At 47.8% G+C, this 27,710-nt stretch overlaps 1 protein-coding gene across 3 annotated transcripts in view; it reads right to left on the bottom strand.

Annotated features, from left to right (window-relative positions):
• LOC146829566 (uncharacterized) overlaps positions 1-27,710 on the bottom strand; it is a 312,339-nt gene that overhangs the window by 105,536 nt on the left and 179,093 nt on the right. For all 3 annotated transcript variants that reach the window (XM_085608270.1, XM_085608269.1, XM_085608268.1), the window contains exons 4-6: positions 14,795-14,892; positions 5,296-5,342; positions 4,759-4,869 (exon numbers count right to left, since the gene is read on the bottom strand). In XM_085608270.1, the coding sequence (XP_085464396.1) occupies positions 4,759-4,869; positions 5,296-5,342; positions 14,795-14,892 (256 nt within the window). The remainder of the gene's footprint in view (positions 1-4,758; positions 4,870-5,295; positions 5,343-14,794; positions 14,893-27,710) is intronic.

A 27,710-nucleotide genomic window follows, 5' to 3' on the forward strand; every position in this document is an offset into this window, starting at 1 on the left:
ATAGATTGTGTTGCAGGAGAAGAGGCAGTGTCGGCAGGTGAAGGGTCCTTTGGATGATCATGGTGAGGAGGTGAAGCAGTTGTCACTTTGGTGTCTGGGGTTCCAGATCAAGGAGTTCCTTGGCGGTATCTGCGGGTGGCGGGAGGGCCCGGGGTCCTGGTGCTGGGCACAGTCCAGTTGCGGACGGGCGCTGATGGGCTTGCCTTTGACGGGCCTTCTGTGCTTCTGCTGCGTGCAGCCACCTCCATTTGTAGTCGTTGGAGGTGGGAGGGGCTACCAGGGAGGCGGGAGGGCAGGGAACGGCAGGAAAAACAGGCGAGAACGGGACGGTGACCAGCAACCCAAACGCCACCCTAAGTAGGAATATTTAGTATTAGCCCAATAGCAATCCCACAAGCAAAATTAAACAAAAATATTAATGATAAGAAGGAGGCAGAAAGGAGTGGTGGCCCGGGAGCGTCCGCAGTTCCCTGGGACCAAATCTACATTCTCAGGGCTTGGGGCGAGGAGCTGACTCATGAGGCTGAGCGGCAGGGCAGGAGAGCAGTGAACTGATCAGGAGATCTGAGGCTGCTCATTGAGGCCGCACAGCGCCCTCCATCTGTAGTCGTGAGAGGTGGGAGTGGTTAGTAGGAAGGTGGGAGGGCAGGAATCAGGAACGGTGGGAAGCATGAAAAAATGGCAAGAGCGGGATGGTCACCAGCAACCCCTACCCTAAGCACAAATATTTAGTATTAGCCCAATAGCAATCCCACAAGCAAAATTAAACAACAAAATTAAGGATAAAAACAGGCAGAAAGGAGTGGCGTCCTAGGAGCATCAGCAGTCCCCTGGAACCGAACCCAGGTCCTCGAGGCTTGGGGAACAAGGAGCTGACTCACGAGTGTCAGCTGGAAACAGCAAAAATCAACCACTGAATGCAAACTCTTTACAGATGGCATTTCACCTACTCAGAGCAGATTGCCGAACCATCGCTTACACCACTTCTACACGTAATCCAGACAAAATTGGTGCCAACTTTAGCATACAGTAGTAAGGCACTAAGGGGTAGAGATGGCCTCCTCCTAGACAAGATCACTATCAAAACCTTCAGGTCCCTATTCCATCTGCCTGGTCACACGTCACCTTCTCAGATGAGTCTGGAATATGGGCTAACAAAACAAACCCTGGCTAGGCAAGGGGTGTTTATCAAATGCTGTTTTAAACAAACAAAAAAGTCAGTCAACACGCAGACCCTAAACTACCATCTATGGCAAGAAATTTGCATGAGAGTCCATTTGCCAGCTAGACCCTACCTCACATAGTCATTGGCCTCTCTGGGACACTCAGACCAGCGACCCTTAATTTATAACTACAGTGAAGAAACGAATTAAGTGAGTCCAACTACTGATCAACAAGGAAGCTTTCTCCAAACAACGCCATGCCTGGATGACAATGGCCAGGTACACCGCGCTGAAACTCCAATTGTATCTTGACTCCGGGTTCAGCGTTCACATCAAAGGGAGGTTTCTGAAGTATTGCGTGGGATGCATTCCCTCTCTCCTACCATGGCAACGCACAGAGGGAAGGGAGTTGTGCCGGCTATGCGGACAGGGCCCCAAAACTATGCTCCAAATAATATGCCTGTGCAACTCCACCCTGGAGGATCGCAAATTCATACTAAAACCAATGTTTAACAGTAGGGGGTTAAGCCTGTTTCATACCAATGGACGCGGAGCTGAACTGTAGGCTGGTGAAATACTGGATAAGAGTCGAGCGTAAGTTTGAAAAAAACGCTCTAAACATGAAATCCGATGACATAACGAGTAACAAAAAGGTTGATGACCATAACCCTCTTTGCACGGACAGACAGATGATTATGGCTTTCTTGCTGCATTTTGCACAGCCTTGACACAGCATTGAACGTCCGCTCTCTAGCCTCTACGCCAGGCCCCCAACAAAGGAAGCTGGAAATCGAACTGTGTCTGGCCAGGACTGCCGCAGCCGAGTCCTGTGATTTTAATTAACTGCCACTTTGATAAATTTGCCCTTTAACAAGCGGATGTAGCATTTTATTTCTACCTCAAGGCTTCTTTTAATGAAAATTTATGAGAAACTGTTATGCAATGACACTGTTTTGTATCTCCCTGAATTTATTGTTAGTGCAATGGTTTTAATTAACAATGCACTTTATAAATAAACTTTAACTTGAACAAAACATTTGGCTTAAAAGGTCCTTTAATGGTGCCACTACTTCCACCTGGAACTCTAAGCCTCACAAACTCAGAATGAATCCTACGCCCTTTACGTTCTGAAAACACTTGAAACTCATCTTTACTGTCTTTTTCTTAAGTAATGATTTACCAGTTAACAAATTATGTACAAATGCTTATCTGCTTATCTACATTTTCCTTTTAAGCTCACTGCAATTTTTCAGCCTATTGTTATCTTTTCCAGTTCTGCCAGTGCTTTAAATGGGCCGGTACTCACCGGTACTAAGTACCGGCACTTCTGAATTTTCTGCCCTTGAGTACCGGAACTTCTCCTTGGCCAAACAGAGTACCGGTACTCAAGGGGCAGCAACGCAGAATGGAAATGGTTATGTGCTGAAAGAAGAGCAACACAGCCGACAACGAGTCGGACGGTTTTCATGCAGCACTCTGATAATCGAGTGATAACTCGCTCTGTGCTAATTCAGCAGCAGACCCAGGTGCGCAACGCCCATTGGGCTCTAAGCGCTTCACGCCCCCCCCTCGTGTGTGGCAGCCCGGGCTGGGACAGCTTCCCAGTTGCACACACAGCTGCACCCAAGTACTTCACAGGTCTTTAAAAGGCCATTGACTTGCTAACGAGGCTTTGTTGTTCTTTCACCCCTTCTTAGAGTCCCTGCATCTTTACTTTGCTGATAGCTGGAAAAATCAGCCCACCCCTCCCCCCGTTTCTAAAAACAAAAGTATTGAATGCAGTTGACTGTTGAAATGGGTCGTTGCCAGTAGAAGACTGGATTCAGAGAGTAAAGGCAAATAAGCAATCAATGAAGCCCGTTCCTCCATTATCAAATGTTGACAATGATAATCAGGTCCACTATTTTAAAGCAAGAATATTTTCTCAAGCTGCATTGTGCATAAGTGCTCTTGTGTCACTGTGCGTGATTTTGCATGCATTGGTGTTGTCTGCAGTGTTCAGCACAGCAAATGTATAGCTTCCATGCCGAAAAGCCTTGTATTACCACAGTACGGCGTGAAGCGCATGTAAAAGGGTTCGCTTATAGCAGGTGCTAGGCCACTCTTTCTCTCCCCAGTGCAGATATGCGGTTTCTGCAGTGTCTCAACACAACTGTATTTTGTTTTAAAGAGGCCATTTTATCTAGGGTTAAGGGAGTGGCTCTGGAGAGGCAGAGGTGGGCAAACCAACAAATAAACAAGGATAGCAAGTCAGAGTCGAATCAAGAGTCCGGCTTGGCTTGAAGAGCCCTTACATAAATCAAGCCTTGAAAACATTAAAATTGAAATAAAAATTGTATTCTTTAACATTTTACCTTGGTACATAAGATTATATCATCACATTGAGAGGAGTTTATTAAAAGTGATAGTGAAGTTAGAAACTTTTGAGCTCCCACCATGACCACAATGCCACCAGTGAACTAAAAACCAAGTCAGTTCTCATGTGTACATTATATATAGCCTATTTTGTTTTATGAATGAAGCAACATTATAGGGCATTAAATCGAACACAATATTTGACTGTACAGCATACATCCCGAACTTGTGTATTTGAATATACGATGATATGTGATAATGAAGAAAAAAGTAAGGCTTCTGTATCATTATGCACATTTGCACACCAAAAAAATCTCAATAAAATTAAATAGGTGCTCCTGGACACGCCCCTTAGCCCCCGCCCATAGCCCCGCCCCCAAACCCACCCCTAGTCCACAAATCAATTTGGTGAGTACCTGCACTTATATTTTTCCATTCAAAGCACTGAGTTCTGCTATCACCTTACTAAATGACAGGTCAAGTAACCTCATACCTTATGGTAGAGTAGCGCCCTACAAAAATATTAGATGCATTGTTGCTCTGTGATTCACCTCCTGCAAATCATCGTCTACCTTTGAGCGCACTCTCTTTGGGAGAGCTGTGAGATTTTCCATGTCCTCTCTAAAGGTTAGTGTGTCACCCGGGACTTTTTATGTCTGTATGGTGTGGATTTCATGCCATAAAAATGTGTGACCTCATTTACACCACGCCAAGCTCCTATGCCAATGAGAGAATGCTTACTCTGCAGTGAAGAGGCACAAAATGTATAACAGAATGGTATGTGAGTGCACATGGGAGCAACTGCAGAGCTCCCCGCCACTTCCATATTAGAACCCCTTTTCCTTTCCATCTTTCAAAAGCATCCACTAGCTTCTGGTTACAGGTTAGTTCATTTTCAAACCTGTGTGTAGAGAATTACTGTCAAAGATCAGTCCCAAACCTTGAATAAAATATTCTGCTGCACGAACAATATCGAACTTTGCTCTGAGATCTATAAGCTGCTAACCAACGAATTCACCGGATTTGTGGGTCTTAACTCCACCATTTAGCTGTTCACGCCCCAGATTGAAGGGAAAAAAAGGAAATGAATGATATTGTCTCAAAATAACAGTATTCGGTATCCTCTTTTCATAAAGAAAATCGCCACAAACGTGTCAATGCTTGTTTGAAGATTAGAAACATTTACATGACACGGATACTGTTCGATAAATGATTTCAACAAATTTCCCAGAGATCTTACCAGGCTTCCTCCACGGCTTGTCTTCAAATGAATCCAGATCCACCTCTATCACCGGTAATCCATTTATGTTTCCAGGCGCCTCAAGGTCTATGCCTTTTGGCTGCAACTTGGCTGAAAAAGGTAACAAGAAAACAGTAAAGATTTTGTTATTAGCAAATATTTTAACAACAATTGTACCTCTTTCACCATCTGCCTTGTGAACTTCATAGTACAATACAACACTGAACAATTTTACAGCATGTTCTCTCTACTGCAGACAGTCTTGGCGCATTTAATCTTACAAACGTAAGGTTAAATGCGCCAAGACTGTCTGCAGTAGAGAGAACATGCTGTAAAATTGTTCAGTGAAGTGCTGACACTCCTTCAGATTCCATACTGTACAGAAAGAAGCAATCCAAAGGATCATTATTTGCTGAGCTCTCCCTTAATGATGAGACCCTCCTCTGGTGATCCCTAGGGACAGGGGGACTTGCAAAAAGCAAACATTGGGAATTCTTTGATTCAAAATACACCAAAATCACAAAAAGATATACATACCTGAAATGGACCCACCATACCCTCTGCCAGTTTTAAAGTTTGTAGCCCTGAAAGAAAAAGCAAAAACCTGAGCAACATTCAAGATGATGTATTTGAGAGTCAAAGGATACCGAAAAGGAGATTATTTTTCAAATGACATTTGGATTTTCATAAGACTTTTAAAGGATATGTTGAACGACTTAAGCAACACAAAATTACAATGAAGGATCACAAAAGAGTCGGATTAAGCCACACGATTCTTGAAACAAATAACAGCCATAAATTTGGGTTATAAGTCGGGAGAGTCAAAATATGCAGCACAGGTTTTCCTACGGACAACTATGTTCCTTGTATTCTAGACAGTTTCAACATTTTCTGCAGATTCTTGAAATTTTGGAGTTACAACATATTTTAGATTGCTGATGAAATTCCAGTTATTAAAGGTAATTGAGGAAGGGGGAATGACGGTGGTCGAATGGGCATAGGCAGAGAATGCATGCAGCAACACTGCAGGCACTCACTGGTTTTAATAGCAGCTCAGTCGAACTGCAGGCTGCGCGGAGCCGTGGGCACCTGCACAGTGCATCTTTGCTAGGAAGCCTTCCAGCCCAGTTCACCCAATGACTCATATAATCTCTATCTGAAAGCAGAGAGCACATTGTGCTATAAGGTGTAGAAACATATAATAAGCAGGCCTAAGGAAAGATGCATTAGGTTGCAGCTACCTTACTGTTCAGAAACAAACCATACTGCTCAAAGATGTGTGTGGGGGCTGGAAAAGGTGTAAGGGAGACAGTCTCAGTCTCTCAGTCTCTCTCACTCACTCACTGAAGAGAGATATTGTTTCTGAGGGGCACAGCAACAGCTAATATTTTAGATAGATGATTTTCTAAACATTCAGTATTGTAGAAGATGAAGAGAGTGAGTGCAGCTTGATGTAATATTTGTGGCACAGATCAAAATAAAAAATCATTAATTTATGGTGTTTTGATGTATTTTCGGCAAATCCCATTGCCTTTTCCCCAACAAATGTGAATTTGTATCTGTATAGTTTTGCATATTTTTTCAAGAGGTTTGGTGCGTCTCCTCTAGCTGTAAGCCTAGTGTTTTTTCTAGCAGCTAAATTATTTGACAATTTCAGCAACAATTGAGAAAAACACTCATTAAAATCTTTTGCATCAATAGAGTCGATGAGGCATGCATTTGCTTGTCTAGTGCTCTTCTTGTGAGGGGTAGGATGCCCTAGAGCAGTGGTTCTTAACCTGTGGTCCAGGGACCCTTGGGGATTCACAGAGCCTAATCAGGGGGTTTGCGACTGCTTTGAAAATTAAATAATTGCAACATAGTAATGAAGATTAAATAAAGAAGCAAAATGTACAATTGAACATGTTAAAACGTTCTAGAAATGTAATTAGTATCCTCAGCTTGACTCTTGGGAGCAGTACAAGTGCATTAAACAGAATATAGTAGGAATGATGAGTGGCCTCAATTCAATTTAGAAAACTTCAAACTTCCTATTTAATTATTATTATTTTTTTTTAAATATGTATTTGTGAATTAAATATTATGTTTCATAATTTTTATATTTGTTAGATGAATGCCCTTTCTATGTTTGTTGTGTATTGGTTTGCGGTTCAAATTATTGAAAATGCTTAGACCAGGTTCCCCGGCTTCCGGTAACGCATCAGTGGGGTTCCCCGTATTCAAATAATGATTCAGCGGGTGTTCCCGAGTTGCAGTATCGATTAAGTGGGGGTCCACTGAAATCAAAAAGTTAAGAACCACTGCTCTAGAGCCTGCTGCACTTCAAAGACAGATGTCAAATGTCAGACTATGTCTTCAGACAAAATGTTACATTTTTTTAAACCCAGGGGTTAGTGTTTACAAGCTGCTCTCACTTTCCAATCAAGGAAAGAAAAGTAAAGTGAATTACGGAACCATTTTAATGGGCTACATTGAGTGTGAAAGTGTGTAAATACCTGCAAATGAACTGTATACGTTCAGAAGTTAGGAAAGCAAAAGTTAAGCACTTTTTTTGGAATTCTAACGTTTGATGGAAGCAAAGATTTTAATAGGATCAAAACAAATCAAGACACTTTACTTGGTGAGGCACAAATGATATTCACTTAAACCCAATATCAACACTATCATTTGTGCACAATATGGTTTTAGAAGTAAAATTGTATGTCTGTATTTAGTGCCATATCATTGGAAAATGTGCTGCCTATAAATGACAGTGCTCAACCACATAAAGCTTTAGTTACATTAAAAAACTGCCCGCCTCATGTCCTTTAAAGCTAGGTGGGTCACAAAAGGTGGTCATTCTAAGAATTGGGTCGTGGTTGCAGAAAGCTTGTGAAGCACTGCCCTAGAGGGATGAAGATAAGCAGGTTGATTTCTACAATGCACATTTTAAGATGATGCTAACTGGGGAAAGGTAGCTGGTATTGTTCACAATGGCAGAACTGTGGCTCTACTGTGCACTGCTATTCAAAACGGTAAATATACCTTGCGCTAGAACAGGTTCAATTCATGAGATCCAGATGAAGGTGTTCCACATGCTACCGTGGCACGCAACACATCTGGCTGTACTCATCCATAAGCCATCATTCTATAAGCCACAGCAAATTCTAGCTCACTTCCATCAACAGCTGCCACCCAGTGTTCTCTAGTAGCTACCATTCTAAGCTCTGCGGCATCAACGGTCCACCAAGGCATCGCTGAGCTGTTGTCACGGTTTATTTTTTCTACAACGCGGCAAGAGAAAATATAAAGCGCTGACGTAACAACTGACTCTAGACAGAGAAGCCCAGTTGCTGAATTTACTTCTGTGACATTGTTTTCTGCAATTTTACCAGTTGTTCATAATCTTCTACACAGTTTGTGAAGATGATCAGGTTTTAATCAGTAATTCACAGAGTTATTAGGAGAACATCTTTGTATTCCATTTGGTCCCATTTTAGTATTTACAACTGACATTGAGACCAAAACTTATTGGTTATGTTACAAGTGAGTGGGTGTGTACAGTTATACAAGACTTTCAAGAAGAGAATCGGCGCTAAACATTGTTCTTTACATAGGAAACAAAAAGTGTTTTAGCCATTTCATAAATGAAACAAAGGAGATGACAGAGCAAAGTGTCATGGGCAACCATTCAAACTCATCTCCATCCTGTGAGTCTCCTGAGGCACTGCATTACACATTTTGTTCCGGGTATCTCAATGTCTTTGTCCACACATAGCTATCTTCTGGGAACACAGAGGTGGCTCTGCTGCATGGCTAAATAGAGCTTCCCTTAGACCCTTGAACAACAACCATTTGGAGGCCTCATGCCACAGCCATATTCTTGCTTATGCAACCTGGTTAAATTTAAATGATCGTGGAGACGGGGCAGAAGGCTACATTTATGTTGAACTGCATGTTCCTCATTTCCAAAGTCTCAGTTAGGAAGCTTGCTATACAAGGCGCTGCTATCATTTAGTGGTAAGTCAATTTGTACAAGTTATCAAAGTCAAACCTTTCTTTATTTGGAATGAGCCATAACAGTCATAGTAAAATATAAATAATTACAATAATACATTTTACAAGACAAAAAATCATCAAAAGTGCAGAACCACGATTTATAATAGGTAATGCAGAATAAAAACAGTATTAAACAAGAATTGGCATAGCCAATAGGTTTTGCCTTTAGGACCTTACAAGTGTTTAGCCAGAGCTACTGGCTTTGCTAATGTGTCCAAACTATGTTGCAGAGTAGTGTGGCTTGTGTGCAGCCTGTTGCAGAGTAATTAAAAGGATGTTATAGGCATTTTTGTTGCCTTATTTATAAATAAGATATTATGTATAACTGAACGACTTATTAAAAAAGAGAAAATGAAAGGAGCGCTTCACTGGCAAACTCTGTAAAGTGGCGCTAATGTGCGTGGTTTTGAATAAAACCAATCTGGCCACTTTGCAACCACTCTATCTTGCTTTATTTTATTTATTTAATTTTCGTATTTTGAACCTCGTACCCGGTCCAGGCTGCACTCTGGAATGTAAAAAGGTCAGAAAAAGACGACATTTCCAGAAAAAGTGATTTTCTTTTTTGGATCCATTTCACAGGGAAGCAAATAAAGGAAAGGAGAAAAAGAGAGGGTAATAGGCGTTTCTTAAAGTCCTGGTTTTCAGCAAGTTAGGAGGAGTGAGACAGACAGAAAGAGTGGGACTAAGAGGAAGAATGAGAGAATCGTGGGCAGCGGCAGAGCAGGAGAAGTGAACACTGACTTGGCTTCTCTGGGCAAGAAGGGAAAGACAAGAGTGTTTTTCCTTCACTTCCCTCCCCACCCCCGAATGGCCGAGCCTCATCTCTAGGACTTGGCTATTTTTGCCATCCAGGGACGCATTTCTATAATAAAAAAAAGTAGGGGAACGGATTGCATTAAATTAAAGAAGATGGGGCAGGCTGGGTGGGGCAGTGGAATTCGCAGTGCGAGGTCTCTCTGTCGTGATAAACCCGCAGCTGTGTGTTTGCTTGGAGGGAGGGGGGAAGCCACAAACAAACAGGCATGGACGGAAGCGAAAGTGAAGGCTGCCCTAATATCGATGTGTCCAAAACAAAGTGAAGCCATGCTGATGAGCGGACAGAAAGGAAAAACAAGCATTGGCATAGCCAATAGGTCTCGCCTTTGGGACCTTATAAGTGTTTAGCCATGCAACAGTTGCATAACTAAATACTTATAAGGTCCCAAAAGCGAGACCTATTGGCTATGCAAAGCGGCCCTGTGGCCGCGAAAGTGAAAGTAATTGCGGTAAAGCGCGGCGCCCGCGCACATGCACTGTAGCTCTAGGCTGGCCTGGTAGCACTTTTTGGAGCCGCGCATGCGCTGGGTCAGGCGAGACCTAAAAAAGTGTGCAGTAACCAACATATATTAAAAATAGAATAATGCCACAGTGACAGGAGCAGTCGCCTGGCATGGTCCAAAACACCAAAAGACGGGACCCTATATACCAAACAAAAGCAGGTATTTATAAAGGACACTAACTGAAGCCAATTGAACAGAGGGGAGTGTCTTCCACCACACATACCAGATATAGCATGCCTCGCAGAGCAGTGTATGCACGCTGCGCTAGGCTCGACCTGCAAAGAGAACTCTTAGTACCGTTTCCTAATTACAGATGGCCTTCTAATAAAATTTAAGACCGCATAAGAGTTCTCTATTGTGCAAAGACTCTGCAAAAACACCAAACCTTCCTGGTGCGGTCTCAATTTGGAACTGCGCAAGACAGGAACCAGGAAGGAGAGCCCTGGGCTCTACATATACTGGGCAGAACATTATAAAGTGACAAGTGCTTTGTTTGGTAACGTTGATACAACAACATGGGGGTAAGTCAAGTCATGAGACAAAACACATTGCATAGGAAAGGCAACCTTAAAATGTATGATGCATAATCTAAAGAATGTAAGATAGACGGTTAAGTCAGGTTTAAAATCCAGTATAAGTATGGTTCTAGGTTCATTGTAGTTGAGACAATAGAATATCTTACCACTGAAACCATGTCCTGTACCCTCTTCAACCTAGACTACATACAGTGATTGAGGTAGCATTGTTTAACTTCCTCTATATATTTTGAAGCGATAGCTTGTGGGTTATCAAGCATTGAGGCAAGTATTCAGCAATGTGACACATTTGCTGATGCAACAAAAGGAGGATACTGAAAAAAAAAAACCTGAATGGAACAGTCAACTAAAGTTGTACTATAGAGAATCTACGAATAATAACTGCTAAACCAGAGCTTCTTGATAACCTGAGGAGAGTGGCCCAATTACAAGACCTGTGGTCTCATTTATGATATTTAACAAGGAGATCTATAGCAAAATGGAGGAGGTGTTAAGAAGTTTGGAGAATGATTAGGGTAGTGACGAACATCCATGACAAACACAAAGTACCTACAGAATGCCCACAAGGGAGCCCAACAAGGAGAATTCAGGGTAGAAACATGCACCTGAATACTATCAAACTAGAGATAGTTTTCTGTGGAAGACTTTCCTGTCCTCTCTTGCTAAACTGAGCAAGGGCTCTTCAGTAGAATGTTGCCCGTAAGACAGGTGTAAATATGAAATGTGACTTACTGGGGTAGAAGGCCTTGTCGGCTGGGATTAAGGTTTCCCAAATTGGTAAATTAATTGTATGCTGGCTTCCCTGTGCTTCCAAGTCTTAGCTTGAAATCGCTAGCAGATATGAAGCATGGAAAACTAATTACTAATGGATTATAGGGAGGAACATCAGACACTGTGTAATCTTTCACTATAATGGTAATGTTTGTTTCCAATAACTTCTGAAATTGAAAACAAATACAATACAGAAACTAAGGGCCTGTACTGCAGTAAACCTGAGCTGATGTTCATAAGAATGGACAGAAATCCTGATATGAGCAGCCAAAATCATTAAGTAGGAAAAAACATATTATCGAACTGCAAGATGACTGGGTGAGTTAGGAACATACTGCACAACCCAGGCATAATAAATTGGACTTGGTTTTATTACATTTCTAGAGGCAACCACATCCATAAGATATCTCTCCTCTACACTCCCCCTCCGCACGTCTTCGAATCAATGGTCAGGTATCAGATCCCATTCTGATTGAGCGCGGCACTCAGCAAGGTTGACTGCTATCCCCTATGCTCTTCGCCATTGCGATAGAGCCTCTCGCGGCCAGACTCTGGCAACACCACACTCAGAAGGGTATCGGCTTTTCGGCCCACTCCCTCCTGGTCTCCATGTATGCCGACGACATTACATTGTATGTACGCCATCCCCAAGACAACCTCAGCCATCTTGTGCGAGAGATAATAAGATTCGGTGGACTGTCCGGTATACAGGTGAACTGGAGCAAGTCTGTGCTGTTCCCTCTTACTGATGCCACCAAGCCATTCACGCCGGATTTTCCCTTTGTTTGGGCCTTTGGCCCAACCCGTTACCTAGGTATTTGGCTGAGCAGGGACTTGGATGACCTCTGGAGGGCCAACTTAGGGCGTGCGGTGGATTGGCTAGAGTCTAGAATACCCTATTGGAACCGACTCCCATTGTCCCTGGCTGGCCGCATAGCCATCGCCAAGATGGTGGTCCTCCCGAAATTCCTTTATCTCTTTTTGAATATCCGTATTCTTCTCACCGCCCATTTCTTTCGTAAAATTTGTTCCTTGATCATATCTCTGGTTTGGGCTGGCAAACAGCCCTGATTGCATATGACATCCTCACTCTCCCCATGTCGGTTGGCGGTAAGGGCACTCCTAATTTCAAGCTTTATGCCATGAGTGCCCAGGCCAGTTTTTTACATTTCTGGATTCATCCCTCTCCTTATCAGCCGCATGTAGCGGTTGAAGCCGACCTCGCAGCTCCTTGGCTGTTGACCACCGCCCTGTTTGCCCCGGCGAGTCGCCCACGTGCTGAGGTAGATACAGTCGAGACCCTGCGCTGGGCCTGGTCTGGACTTCACCATCTCTCCAATGCTCCGACGTTATCGGCTAACGCCATGCCGATTGTACGTCATCCTGCTTTCCCTCCTCTTCAACCAACTGGCATGGCTAAACACGCCACCCACTTGGGGCTGACGACATTGGCGGATCTTTACCCCGGAAACACGTTTTATTCTCTTCCTGCCTCTTCTGGTCCGATGGACACATTGCTCTTTTATCAGCTGCGAGCTGTCTGTAAGGGGTTGCATCCAACGTTCCCCCAACCTCCACCTTCGATGCCCGCTCTTGACTTTATATATACATCCCCCACTCCCCGCAAGTTGGTTACTAAACTATACGCCCTCACACGGTCGTCCACCTCCATCTCCACTGACCGCGCACGCGCAGCATGGGGTGAAGACTTGGGCATGGATATTGCTCAAGCTGACTGGCTTTATTGCTGCAACCAGACGAAGAAACTTTCTCCCATATCGGCTTTGTCTCATACATTTCAAATATTTGCATAGGCTATACCGTACCCCTGTTCAGCTCTATAAACTGGGACTCGTACCCAACGCTAGTTGCATGCGTTGCGTTGCCCCTGCCGTGGATTTTACTCATCTTGCGTGGTTGTGCCCCAAGGTGTCAGATTTCTGGCTGGCGGTTTGTGCCGCCATCTGAGATTACCTCTGCACAGGTTCAGCCCGACCCGCCGTTTTGTCTGCTGGGCTTTATCAAATTTTGCCCGGATTCCTCACGCCGCCTGATCGCAATGCTGCTCGTCCTTGCTAGGCTGAGATGCCAGACCTTGTTATCTGAATTCTAGGGCCTATTGCCTGCGAGATCCTGCCCAATTGACGTATGGGGCCCCCTAGTGACATACCTTCATTCCCGACTGCATCTGAGCCGTGCTGCCTCTCCCGCACTCCCTGCCGGCACTTCGCCCGCGGTGGCTGCCGGTGCTGGTCAGTAACTGCCCCACTCCATGTCCCCGCCTCCCCCTCTGACCGAGCCTGCTCCTATCCCTACAGTGGTGTCGCCACCTCCTTTAGCCATGTGTTGCTTATGGTGCCATAGCTGCTTTGTACAGAATAAGGCTTTTGTCTGATTGTATTTTCACTATGTCTATGATTTTCCGCAAACAACCTGCTGTGTACGATGCTCTGATCTGATGAAAAAGTGTATTTCGATTATGCAACAGTGTATTTTGATTATGCTGAATTTGTCAATAAAGGTTTTGGAGAAAAAAAAATAATAATTAAAACATTTCTAGTCGCAACCAGGAGAAATCAGGGTGCACTACACATAGAATTTTAATAGTTATTCAAATTCAAGCTTCCAAGAGGAAGGAAATTGTTGCCAATCACTCCTTAGGAGGAAGAAAACACCCAAGAACAGCAGAATTAATGCCGAGGACTCTTATCATCCAGTCAACCAAAGAAAACCCGGTACTGGAAGTATTCTGGAATCTTCTTTGTTTGTTTCATTCAAGCCAACACGTGTTTCGTCATTAATTGACTTCATCAAAGCTTCTTCATGAGTATCGACTTAAATATCACAATCGAGAATTTTAGATGTAGAGCCTGTTTCTCGGATATGCTGAAGTGAGACTTCAATCGAAACCAAGTGAAAGTATTTAGGTAAATATCATGCTATACCTGTAGTATCTTGTACAAGAGCACCAAAGCACGTATATCTGGCGTTCCAGAATACTTCCAGTACCGTGTTTCCTTTGGACTACTGGAAGTTGGATTTTATCTTTCCAAGATCACAAAGAAAGCACCATAGCCTTAGGTAATAGTGAAATTATTTATTTTTAGTGCCACAGAACAGCTAAAAATACTCTTTCCAACATTTCAAATACAGTAGTTTATAGAAGTCACAATCAAATAGATCTTGAGAATATACAGCGAAGAGTAACATAACTGACTATAATCTCTGGTGGGAGTAACATGCCCACAAAGACCATAAGATGAATTTATCGCTTTGAGGCATTATACAAATCTGCCATTTATAAACTCATGCCAGTACCGGAAATCTTAATATATCAGTTTACAGGAACAAAGAGCAAACAATACATACATGTAGGAGGCAGCTCCCGTCTTAATGTTGCCAATGGTGACCTTCACGTCGTCGTCATCACTGTCACTATCACTGTCCTCGTTGCAACTCTGAGGTGCCTAATAGGAAATAAGATGCATTAATGCAGCCAAACGTGAGCCAAAAGTAAAAGCAAACAGATGTAAAAACACTTTGCCAGAATTTTCTTTTTAATTCAATATTTTTAAAAAACTGAATAGAGTCATGGTATAGACATTGCAGTTCCTAGCTTGTTTAAAGTTCCTTATTATCCAAAATGAATTAATAAATGATGGCTGATATGAATAAGAAACTTGCGACAACTGTCATAAGCAACACACATTAAGAGCTGTTACTGTTCACAAAGTATGAAAAATAATAAAACACCCATTCAGTTTTAAAACAACAAAAATAATGCAGGGTGGTCATGAGGATGTGGCAGGTAGTATGTACCTAATTTGTCCCTGCTAGGTGAACGGTGTGCTTAAATCTACCTGATGGTGAGTACTTCAATTGAACACAACAAATGTGCCTTGTGATTAAACAATGGTATGATACTAGTTCTTCTGTCTTGTGGCATATTTATTCACAAAACGTAGTGCATAGTTTGAGATCTACTGGTAAACTGGCTTTTACTGTTTGACCAACAAGCTCTCACGAATGCATTTTCTAGCAAACTTATTTTTTAGGTCATACACATATTCTGCAAATTATAGCGTTTAACTTGTTTTTTCAGGTTTTCGTTTAATAATAATTGCTGTCCACATTAAGGGGCATAGGACTGAAAGACATTGGTCATGCATTGCGGGGAAGAGGAAGCAGCTCATAAGATACTTCAATAGGATAGGAGTCCCCAGGGGCAAACAATGTAGTATAATCAGCTTGTGAAATATGAGATCTAAAACATTTTCCTATTACTCTTGCTGCTATGTTTTATGACTTTGCTGATTTAGACCCCGGTTATTTGTAATTCCCAGACAAAGAATATTACAATTCCAAAGTTGCAATGATTTACCCGCTGTGGCCAGGGTGTATCTGCCTCATTCATCTTACGCTTGATAGAATAAAAGGATCATCCATGGTAGGCGTACATCTCAGGATATCCACATAAGATAAATTTGCATCAAATAAATCCAAATAGGAAAACACTTAATGCAGTTAAGGATTATACGGAAAAACTAGGTGCACCTTTAAAGTCATCAAAAGTAGAAGTTATTCTTCAACACCATATTTATTTGGCGATCCATGGTCAAGCTAGAATCCAACGTTACCTTAAGGTTATCAACACGAATAGAATAGCAGTCTCACTAATAATGAAAGGCTCATGATCGGGAGCAGAAGTAGCCAATGGGGCTTTCAGGACCTACTATCACAACCTTAATTCTACACCTATAATCTTGCTTTTTGCATTCACATTGTTGAAAGATGCAGCTGTTTTGGAATATGGTTACTCATTTCTGTTTGAATCACACTGCAATTGTGTCTTTTTGAAATGTGAACCTCTCCACCTGCAACGTGCATTGTTGATGAGGGCAGAATCTATATTTGTCCCAGCTGGGTGACAGCAATATTGGTTCACACACTTCCACTTTGCCAGCATACAGAAGCTTCAAATAAAATCGGAGTGCAGTGCCTCTTCTATTTACTCAGAGAATTTGATGAGAGCAACCCCTTAAAACAAGGGGACAGGGTATTGCTGACCAGAAAGAGCTACTTCCCCTAGGAAACCGTACTGACTCATTAGGCAGTCAAACCAACATACATGCACTCACACACAGTGTATTCTTAAACACTGTGAAAACAGTCCCTCAACTAATCAAAATCTGATCACTAATCTATTTATTACAATGATATATCAATTCATCATTTTCCACACAATTATCCCAAATCTAAAACACTTTTAAAGTCACATAAAAAACATTCACCTATTTGTATATTGGAAGAAAAATATAAATTAAGCCATAACATAGCTAGCAAATATAAATATCCATTTTTTATATCACCGTACAAATATGAATTGATTTTCATGTACATTTGATCAGTGCTACTGGATTATGCAAAAACCTTTCAGCCAACGCGTTTTGGTGGAATGAAAATAAGAGACCAACATCCTTCAGGTCTTATGATATGAACATTCTTCCCAGACACAAAGATTTGTAGATTTATATAGCGCGGCTTATCACCCGTGAGGGTATCCAGGAGCTGTCCATGGGCACAGGGAGATTAAGTGATTTGCCTAGAATCACAGGATGTTGCAGCGATCCAGAGATTCGATCCCGGATCCCCCGCTTCTGAGTCGGCAGCTCTGGCCGCTGCACCACAACCTCTCACAAAGTTATGTATTTGATCCTGTATTTGTGTGTTAAATGTAGAATATTTAATCAGTGCTATTGGATTATGTAGAAACGTTTCCATCAAAGAGTTTTGGTGGAATGAGAATATGAGGCCACCTTCTTCAGGACTTGTATTACTATTCTTCCCAAACACAAATATATGTATTTGATCCTGTATGTGTGTGTTAAATGCATAATCTCCAATGGGAAAGCCTCATGTGACCAAAGTACTGACAGTGACTGATCTCCTTAAATTCTTGTACATAAACAATAAAGACCACCACAGGTCGAATCTCGACATCAGGAGACTAAGATGGTTTATTATATTAAAATCCTCTAACAGTCTCAAAGATGTTGATTTTGCCTAATCCTTTAATGATCATGGGTAAAGTATCCCTATATCAGATCTCAAGTCATACGCACACTGTAGACAACTTTTTACATACAACATCAGGTTTTTCTACTCTGGGGCATGAGACGCTCCTCTTCAATTATTCTACGTACGAATTCCAGAAAACAAATTCCTCTGACTTCACTGTGCGCGCCATTGTTGCCACTGCATAAATACTTAGTGATATAAAAAATGGATATGTATATTTGATTGCTAATGTTGTCGTTTAATTTATATTTTTCTTCCTAGGTATAAAGTGATGAATGCCTCTTCTATAACTGCACTACAGGGCCCTGGTACAAAGCCTGGTATCCCTGTACTGCTAAATTTAGCTAGGCTTTACCTTTCCTGTCTTCTGGACTTTTAGTCTTGTATCTTCTGCCCACTCCTCTACAGCTACTGGGGTACTGTTTATGGTATTGTGTGGTACTGGAGTGGAGTTAAATTAAAGCACCTGTGCCACTAACCTATCACATAGTCTCATTCAATCTCCTCTTCTTCATTCATGCCCACTGCCTCGGTGTTTGCATCCTGGTCCCACAATCTTTCCATTTAGGAGTTTGTATGCCATTTGTCTTTTACAGAGCCGACTCGCTACTTCTGCTTCTAGAAACCCTCACTTTTATAAAATGATACATCATGGCGTGGCGCTAGCCAAGATGGCCGCACCGCGGTGAGGCTCCTGGATGGTGGACCCCTCACATCCGCCTGGCATCCGATCTAGCTATCCTGGTTGCGCTCTGACGACTGTCGCCGGGTGCTGGGCTGCCACCCTACCCTCGCTGCAAATTCTGGCTGGATTGGAGCCGTGGGGACCGAGATACGCTGTTCGGAAGCGGCGCCGCTGAACGGGACACGCCCGGCTGGTTCCTCGCCCGGTGGCGCCTTCTACTAGCGCCCGCGGCGCAGCACGAGGGGTAAAGGCTGCGAGACTGCCGGCGGCCGGCCTGTGGTTGGGGGCGCCGACGGCGTGGAGCCGGTGCCCGTCTTCAGCCTTGGGTGAGTTGGAGGGGGCGGCGGAGGCTGAGCGTCCCCCCGGAGGTGACACGGGGTGCTCCCTGGGTTCTCAGCGGTGGAGCCTGTCCGACGGGCGGATCGGCCCGAGCTGCGCAGACCCACCCGAGGCGATCGCTCCCTCCCTGCGCTGCAGCCCACGGACCGGCGCCGCCTGCGAAGCGGCTTCCTACTGGCCCACCCGCCCTCCAGCCTCGGGAGCCCGACGGGGGATCCGCTGTTGGGGGGATCCCCGAGGTTGCGCTGTCCTGCTTGACCCTGGGGCCGGCCTCCAGGCGTGAGGCCACAACATCAGCCTGCCACCCACGGCGACGGCCTGTGAGGGACGCTGTGCCGGACTGCTCTTGCCCTACGCCAGTGCCTGAGATGTATTGCCCCCCTCCCATCAACCTGACATCCTTAGCGGCGGCTTGTGGAGACGCCGCGCCGGACTGCTCCTGCTCGGCGCCAGTGCCTGGATTGTGTTGCCGGCGGCGGGGGGGCCCCCCCCCTTTTCTTGCCCCTTGGACATCTGGCCCGGCGCGGTCACCCACGGCGCTGTGTTTGGGCTAACGGGGGCGCCCTCTGACCCCTGCGCCGAAGGGGAGACCAGCTGCTGGCCTTGAACCGGGGGGGCTGCTGTGCTCCCCCATCGACCGGGTCGGCCCTGCAGACTGGGGCGGGAGGCGGCAATTCAGCGGCCCGTGTGCTGCGACTCGGCTGGTGGCCCATCGGGCGCTGCCAACAGTGAGGGGCCTGCAGCGGGGCGGTGGCGCCTTGGCCCGGATCCGGCGGGTGAAGCCCGGGTCGCATTCGGCGCCCTCCATCGACGGGGACAGGACGTGCTCCCTGGGCCCAATATGGGCAAGGAAAAAGGCCCCAGGCCGCCGGCGGCGTCCCATCAGACGAAGATTGACCGCTTTGCGAGCTCGGAACTGCCGGGCGCAGGCTGGGGGGAGGCGCCGACCCAGAATAAGGACTTGGCTACCATCCTCCAGGCCATCGATGCCTCTCGCACCTCTTTGGAGGGGATGGTTGGGGAAGTGAAGATGGACATTACTCTCCTGCGGCAAGACCTCCGCAATGCCACGGCCCGCATCACGGAAACAGAGTCCCGGATCTCCACGGCGGAGGATGACAATCGCCTCCTACAGGACCAGGTAAGGGAGCTCACAACCCACTCCAAAGAACTGCATAGACGGGCGGAGGATGCCGAAAATCGCGCCCGCCGCAACAACCTTCGCCTGGTGGGCTTTCCGGAGGGGGTCTAGTCAGGCCGAGCGGACGACTTCCTGGAAGCATGGTTTAAGTCCTGGATGCCGGCGGCCGGCTTGTCTACCTGGTTCGTGGTGGAGAGGGCGCACCGGTCGCTGGCGGCCAAACCTCCGGTGGGAGCCCCCCCGCGCCCCTTTATTCTTCGGATCCTCAATTTTAGGGATCGAGACGCTATCCTGCGGGAGGCGCGGGTGAGCGGCCCTTTGACTTTTAAGAATCACACCATCATGATCTTCCCGGACTACACCCGGGAGGTCCAGGAACAACGCCGCTCCTAAACGGAAGTTAAGCAAAAGCTGCGCTCCCTGGGCCTCCAGTACCAGCTCCAGTTCCCGGCCCGCCTGCGCATCGTCTTCCAGGGTAAGACACTGTTCTTAGACACCCCCAGGGCAGCCTGGGCCTGGCTTACCGAGGAACGACCTCTGCGCCAACCCGGTGTGGTGACGGCCACCACTGGACCCCGGGACCACATCGCGGTTGGGCCCCAACTACCACGGCGCAGGAAGCGCACGCGCTCCCGGCAACGACGTGGCGCAGCGGTGGTAAAGACCCGATCCGCGAGCGTCTCTGGCGGACTAGTGAGGGACTCGTCCGGTGCCTCCTCTCAAGCGGCTGGGGGGTCCCGGCACCGACTGTCGCCTGGGCCAGAGGGGTCTCTTACCCCTCTTAACGCACACATTGACCCGTCAGACCTCTCCCGCAGCCCCGCTATATGACTTTCTGTTTGATTCCCATATCCAGGGGGGGGCGGCGACCTTGCCCGGTGGTGGGGGTGGGGGGCTCTCCAGTCTCGCACTCCCCTGTAGCAGCCTAGGACAAGACATTGGAATCCGTACTCCAGGAGGGGTCCACCACGCTCTTTATACCCGAGCGACCAAGCTTGGGGTCTTGTGACTGTTGGTTCAGTTCGGGCGACAGATGCTTCCGTTCTCGAAGTGTAGGGTGGGGGGTTGGGGTTTGAGGGTTGTTGGTTGTTCCTCCTAGTGAGAATGTTCTCTTTGGTTTGGGTTTGTTTTTCACTGAGCCTCTCATGCTGCACCACACCGCGCGTGTCGTCTCACCACTTCATGCAGCCACACATGCGCGCTCCGCCGTCGCTCACCTTCTGCCGCCATCCGCTACCTTCCCCTAACGTGGGGTCCGTGGTCCCCCGGGGCCCACGTGCTCCTTGCCCTCTCTTACACACACCCGCGTCATGGGGTGCCTTCCCGGCGTCCCCTGGCTGTCTCGTCCCCGGTGCGCTCCATTCCCGCCGCCGTCATGGATGACCTAGCTCCCAAAGCCCAGGTGCGCATCCTGTCCTGGAATGTGAACGGATTGCTAGACAGGCTTAAGCGCACCGCCGTCCTTAAATATGCCCAGCGCGCGGGAGCGGACGTGCTCCTACTTCAGGAAACCCATCTGCTCGGCGAGAAATGTCCCTCTCTGGCGCGCTTCGGGTATGACCGGGTGTGGCATTCCGGGTTCTCGCAGGGGGTCGCCTTCCTGATGCGCCGTTCACTCCCTTTTGTGTCGACTCGGGTGATACATGACCCCCACGGGAGGGGGATCACCGTTAGCGGCCTGCTTGAGGGCCGGCCGCTCCAACTCTTGTCGCTTTACACGCCGCCCTCCGGGCTGTCTCCAACATTATCTCAGGTCGCGTCCTGGCTGGCGACTCTTCCGCCGGGCACTATCGTTCTTGGGGGAGATTTCAATGCCGTTTCTGCCCCACAGCTCGACTCCTCGGGTCCGGTCTCAGACTCCCGCGCCGTGAGGGCGAGGCAGCTGGCGAGTTGGGCGGAGGCACAGGGCCTGTGCGACGTATGGCGGATCTGGCACCCGCACGCGCGGCAATATACTCACACGTCGGCCGCACATCACACCCACGCACGCATTGACGCGATCTTTGTCCCCCCCGCCGACTGTGTAGGCATCCAGGACATTCGCATCCTCCCTAGGGGGATATCGGATCATTCTCTGCTCCTGCTAGGCCTGGGCCCCCCGCCCCGTGCGGCCCGCCAGATGTGGCGATTTAACGCATGGTTCCTCCAGGACGGGACGCTCCGTAAGGAGGTGGGGTCCGCATTGGTGCATTACTTTGGTGATAATGACGGGTCGGTCTCCTTGGCGGGTACCCTTTGGGAGGCTTGCAAGGCCACAGTTAGGGGAGCCGCGAAGTCGCATGTGGTAAAGCATCGCCAGACGCAGTTGCGGCAGCTCACCGTCTGTGAGGCCCGGGCGCTGCGCCTTGAACAAACTATTTCTGACTCTGGTGATCCGGCCGAGACCCGGCAGCTGCGACTCCTGCGTGAGGAGATTCGCCAACGGTCGCTTGACGCAGCCAAGCTCCTCTGGCAATCCTCAGTGGCGAGGGTATACGGATGGGGCGATAAGAATGGTGCACTTCTGCATCGGTTGGCCACTTACCCCAGGGCGTCGCGCATCATCCTGGCGGTGACCGACTCCGGTGGCGCGCTCCAGTCTTCCTCCGTGGCTATAGCAGATGCCTTTGCTCAGTACTACTCCCAGCTGTACCAAGCCCGGGCGTCGGACCTGTCCCTGGCCTCCCCGCTTGCCGCTAGTGACGTACGACTTTCCAGACTTCGGTCGGGTGACTGGGAGAGTCTGGAGGGGCCCATTTCTCCTGAGGAGATCGGGGACGCGATAGGGCGCACGTCCGCCGGGAAGACCCCAGGCCCGGACGGCTTCCCCCAGGAGTTTTATGCCACCTACAGGGACCATCTGGTCCCAAGGTTGGGTGCCCTCTATGCGGAGGCGGTCAAGAGAGGCTCCTTCCCTCCGGAGGCTGACATAGCCACGATTGTGGTTCTGCCCAAGTCCACACCGCCGCCCACTGACAGGTCGGCCTATCGACCTATCTCCCTTATCAACACCGATATCAAGCTTTACGCAGCGGTCCTGGCCCAGCGGCTCCGGCCCTTTTTGTCGTGCTTGGTGCACCCGGACCAGTGCGGCTTCATGCAGGACCGAGGCACTCGCCACTGTCTCCGTCGCCTTCATGTGGCCTTGGCGCACCGTCATCGCATATCTCCTTATCTCACCCTCCTGCTTGCCGATTTCGAGAAAGCCTTCGACTCGGTGGGGTGGCCCTACCTGTTCGATGTCCTGACTCACATGGGTTTCGGCCCCAAGTTTGTTGCAATGGTACGGGTCCTTTATGCGCGTCCCCGCGCCAGGGTGTTGGTTAACGGGGCACTGTCGAGACCGGATCGGCCGGGGTACGCGGCAGGGGTGTCCACTCTCGCCCCTCATCTTTGCGCTTGCCATGGAGCCCCTTGCTGCCCTGATCCGAGCGGACCCGCTCCTTCGGGGCAGGGAATGGCCGGGCCTCGAGGCAGACAAAATCGCCCTCTACGCCGATGACGTCCTATTGTATCTTGGTGACCCAGCGCGCTCGGGTCCCCGTGCACTCCACATCTTGGGCCGCTTTGCTCGCGCCTCTGGCCTCTGCCTGAACTCGCGCAAATCGGTCCTTGTGCCTCTGCACCCCTCCCGGGAGTGTTTTGACTGGCAGGACACTATTCCCCTCCGCCGGTTGTCCTTTAAATACCTGGGCATCTGGGTCTCCCTTCTCCCGGAATTGAGCTGGGCACTCAACGTTACCCCCTGGTCAAGCAATCCAAAGCGGATCTGGCGCGCTGGCAATCCCTCCCGCTCAATCCGCTGGGGAGGGTGGCGCTCTACAAGATGATGATTCTCCCCCGGTTCCTTTATGTATTGCAAAACACGCCAGTGTCCTTTCCAAGGCCGTGGTTTCGTGAACTGGATGGGATGGCCACCAGATTTCTCTGGGGCGGGGGGAGGCCACGGTTGGCCCTGTCCATATGTCGCCTGCCCACCTTTGATGGGGGGCTAGGCATGACCAACCTTTATCTTTACTACTTGGCCACCCGCCTTCTGGTCCTTCATGATTGGTTCGGGGGAGGATGGTCTGATCCGGCCTACAGAGTGGAATTGGAAGACCTGGGTTTCTCCAGTATTCAGGATCGCATGTACGGCGCCCCCATCCCCACCTCCTGCCCGGACATCACCAAGGCGATATTCCTGGCTTGGCGAGCGGCGCTCCGCCACACCCGGTGGACTGGGAAGCTGACTCGCTACCCCCCTCTGGCACGGGACATGGTTGCGTGACGTTGCGGGGCTGGAGGGCTTTAAGTCCTGGGATTTGCTCGGCATCTCCCAGCTGGGAGATGTTTGGCGAGGGGGACGCATGTGCTCGTACTCGGAACTGCAGGCGCGCTTCTCCCTCCATTCATCTCAATTTTATCGGTACCTCCAACTGCGACACGCTATACACACGTACACCCCGCTGGACATTAGGCTGCCGGACCACAGCCCCCCGGAGGCTCAGGTTGTGCTGGGTAACCTGGGGAGGGGGGGTATATCCAGGATATATCGCTCTCTCATTAACAATACCCCCGCCCCCCGGGAAGGGCTGAAGGAGCAATGGGAGGAGTGGGTGGGTCCTCTGGACGAGAGCGATTGGCGGGATGCCCTTATGGCCCCCAGGCTGGTGACGGCCTCCGCCAAACTGAGGCTTATTCAAATTTACTACCTCCACACGGCCTACCTCACGCCGGCCCGCCTGTGCCGTGCGGGCCTCTCAACCGACGCCGCCTGCCCCCGCTGTGGCTTCGACCCGGCCGATTTCATCCACATGGTGTGGTCTTGCCCGGAGCTGGGGGGATACTGGAGGGGCATAGAAGCCGACCTCACGGAGGTCTTGGGGTGGGAAGTGCCCCATGACCCTAAGCACACCCTACTGGGCATCACTGACGGCCTAGACGGCACACGAGCTGAGAAACTGTTTCTCACAACAGCGTTAATGGTGGCAAAAAGGGATATTGCAGCGGCCTGGAAACAAACACAATCGCCTAGTTTGGCCAAGTGGAGCACCGGGGTGGACTGGTGTGCGGCACAGGAGCGGACTTTATACCAGGCGCGGGGCTGTCACAAAAAGTACCGAAGGGTCTGGGGGAAGTGGTTAGGCAATGTATTATAGACAAGTGGTCCGGGGCGGGGGGGAGGGTGTTCGGGAGGGGGGCGGAGGGGTGGCGCGCTCTCAAGTGGTGCTATTGTATGTTGACAGTTCGACAGGCTCACTGTTTTTCTGTTGTATCAAGTAAACTAATAAAAACTTGTTTATCAAAAAAAAAATGATACATCATGGCAAATCCTTTTCTGGATGCGCTACTGGAACTTGGAAATCTCTGCTCCTGGGTTCATGTACTACTAACTCAGTGTCTACATTCAATACTGATCTGAAAATTCTTTGCTTCCAAAAATACTTTTCATCTGGCTTAAGTCCATCTCCTCGCTTGCAGTCTGTATTCTTTTCTCCAGGTTTACCACACAATCTCTTTCCCTTTCATTTTCAAATTTTGTCTGACTGATTATTCTTCTACCCGAGTCCATACTATTTCTCTACTCTGCCAAGACTTGCCTCCGCTGCTTGATTCTTTACTTCACACAACCCTTACCAAGCCAAGATCACCAATCAGGTGTTACTATCCTTTGCTTATAGAAGTATTACCTGGTGGCTATGATGAGTGTGTTGCATTAATAAGTCATTGTCTGGCCAGGAAATGATCTCTGCACCCCCTAATTTGGTTGATAAGCCAGCACCCAGGCAGTGTGTCAAACATTTACAAGTCAAATCTGAAGCCCAAATAAGCATGTCTGAACAAATTAAAGCAGTGATACGTACATGCTTTTTTCAATTGCGTAATTTATGGAGAATTATCTGCTTATTCCTAGAGTCTCAAAAAGTCCAAATTATGAATATTTTCACTGCGTCCAGATTAGACTACTGTAATTCTTTGCATCTAGATCTTCCAACCCAATATATCAAAAGGTTTCAGCTGGTGCAGAACAAGACAGCTGGGATTGTATTGAATTGAATTGTGAGACTATCTGATTCGGTCACCCCATCTTATCAGCTTTTTATAGGCTGCAAGTAAAAACAAAGTTAGTTTTATTTTTCACTGTTTATAACACACTCTATGTCCTTCATGCAAATCCATTGTACAGTAAAATTTTCAGGTTGGTTCCAACTTTGTTTGTAAGATCTGTCATGGTTCCAGCCAGGGAAGAGCAGCGGTGCGTGTGGTGGTATGTTTGGCAGGTTCCGGTCTATGGTTGGTGCGCAGGACGGCAGGGCAAGTCAGCGGTCTAGCGCTCCAACCAGGAAGCGCACTCAAGTCTGGTGGATGCACTACCGGGTGAGACCACATAAAGCTGCGGTACTCTAACCCTTCGGTGCTTCCAGTACTGTTCCTGATGAGCTTGCCCTTGCGACCCACGACCAGCCTACGGACGCCTTGGAGTTCCGACCAGCCCGAGACCTCCGCCCTTGCCGCCGCATGTTGGCATTCTCCCTGCCGACAACAGCCCCAAGTTTCTCTGGCGCCTAGACCGCAACACGCATTAAACACGTGGTCACGGGTTTCTTGACTTCTCCCTGCGGCGCAGGAGCGGCTTGTTTTACGAGCCCCGCGACGCGCTCAGAGCGCGCGTAGTCGCTGCTTCTGGTTTATTTCCCCACAGCGCAAGAGCGCCTTATCTGTGTTACATATTGCATGCCTTTGTGGCGCAGGAGCGCCTTCTTTGTTACAGCACGACACGCACAGGGAACGCGTGTTTGCTGCTTCCTGTTTGATCCCCCACAGCGCAGGAGCGCCTTATTTGGTACAGCGTGACACGCACAGGGAGCGCGTGTTTGCTGCTTCCTGTTTGGTCCCGCACAGCTCAGGAGCGCCTTGCTTAGCGACACCATGACACGCACAGGGAACGCGTGATTGTGGTTTCCTTTGTTCTCCTCACCACCTAGGAGTCTTCCTTGTTTTTCTTTACATTTCTACCCTGCTGCCACGCAGGTGAGTGTGGCAGCCCTTCCTTCTCCCTTCACTGACGTTTGGATCGCTGATGTCATCTTCTTCAAGTGCTTCAGGAACTGGGGTATATCGTGCCTGTCCTCGAGTTGTTCCTTCTCCAACCTTTATTTCAGGTGACTATACTGACCTTTACTCAACGTTCCTTGTACTGGTGTGAGTGTTGTGTGTATGACCAAGCTAGAAGAGTGGGCAGGCACACTAACCGATTGGTTCCTCTTTTATGTAGCTGGCGATACCTAGACAAGTGCCCTCACCAGGTCTTCACAGACAACGTCCCTTCCCACCACCTTTTGACTCCTTCCCCTGGTCCCATCCTTGCCTTGGTCTGTATATCCACCTTGATAGGGTAAGGAGGGGGACGGTGGAGGTGGTTCACGTCGTCCCTGCGAGATAGCCCCACGAGCATCCCAGGTAAGCCTTGTGGGGTTCTGACAAGATCAAACATTTCTCAGCTTTTTGTTGTCCCTTATATTTCGTCATGCCATGCTAGGCAGCCGAGCTTTCTCAATAGCCACTGCAAAGCTCTGGAACGCTCTACCTTTTTTATTTGGAGCATAACCATCCTTGTTACTCTTCAGGAGGTCATTAGAAGCTGGTCTTTTTTTATGAGCATAAGCATGGGGTGGTGTGGTGTGTGTGTGTATACACATATTCCTGGAATATCAACAGGTATGGACCACGACGTGTTCAGATTATCAAGCAGTGCTTTATTGCATAATGTATACTAGTGTATAATGAACAAATGTCCATCACGATGAATAGGCAGTCATCATTCCACTTTACAGGTTGCAATTTGGACAAGAAGTGGCCAGTGTCCTTTATGAACGACGGGAGACCGTCTACAAAATTGTGTAAATAGTAATCCATGTATTTGGATATCGGCTCTAGGAGACTGCGTTGAGCCGAAATATTCGGTCTCCCTGGTACTGGTGTAACCTGTTTATGTACCTTTGGGATAAAGTACAACACTGGGGTAATCGGATGATCGTTCTTGAGGAAATTGAATTCATTCTTGGTGATGAGACCCTTAC

This window comes from Triturus cristatus, chromosome 5_2 (assembly GCF_964204655.1).
Source record: "Triturus cristatus chromosome 5_2, aTriCri1.1, whole genome shotgun sequence".
Taxonomy (NCBI): Eukaryota; Metazoa; Chordata; class Amphibia; order Caudata; family Salamandridae; genus Triturus; species Triturus cristatus.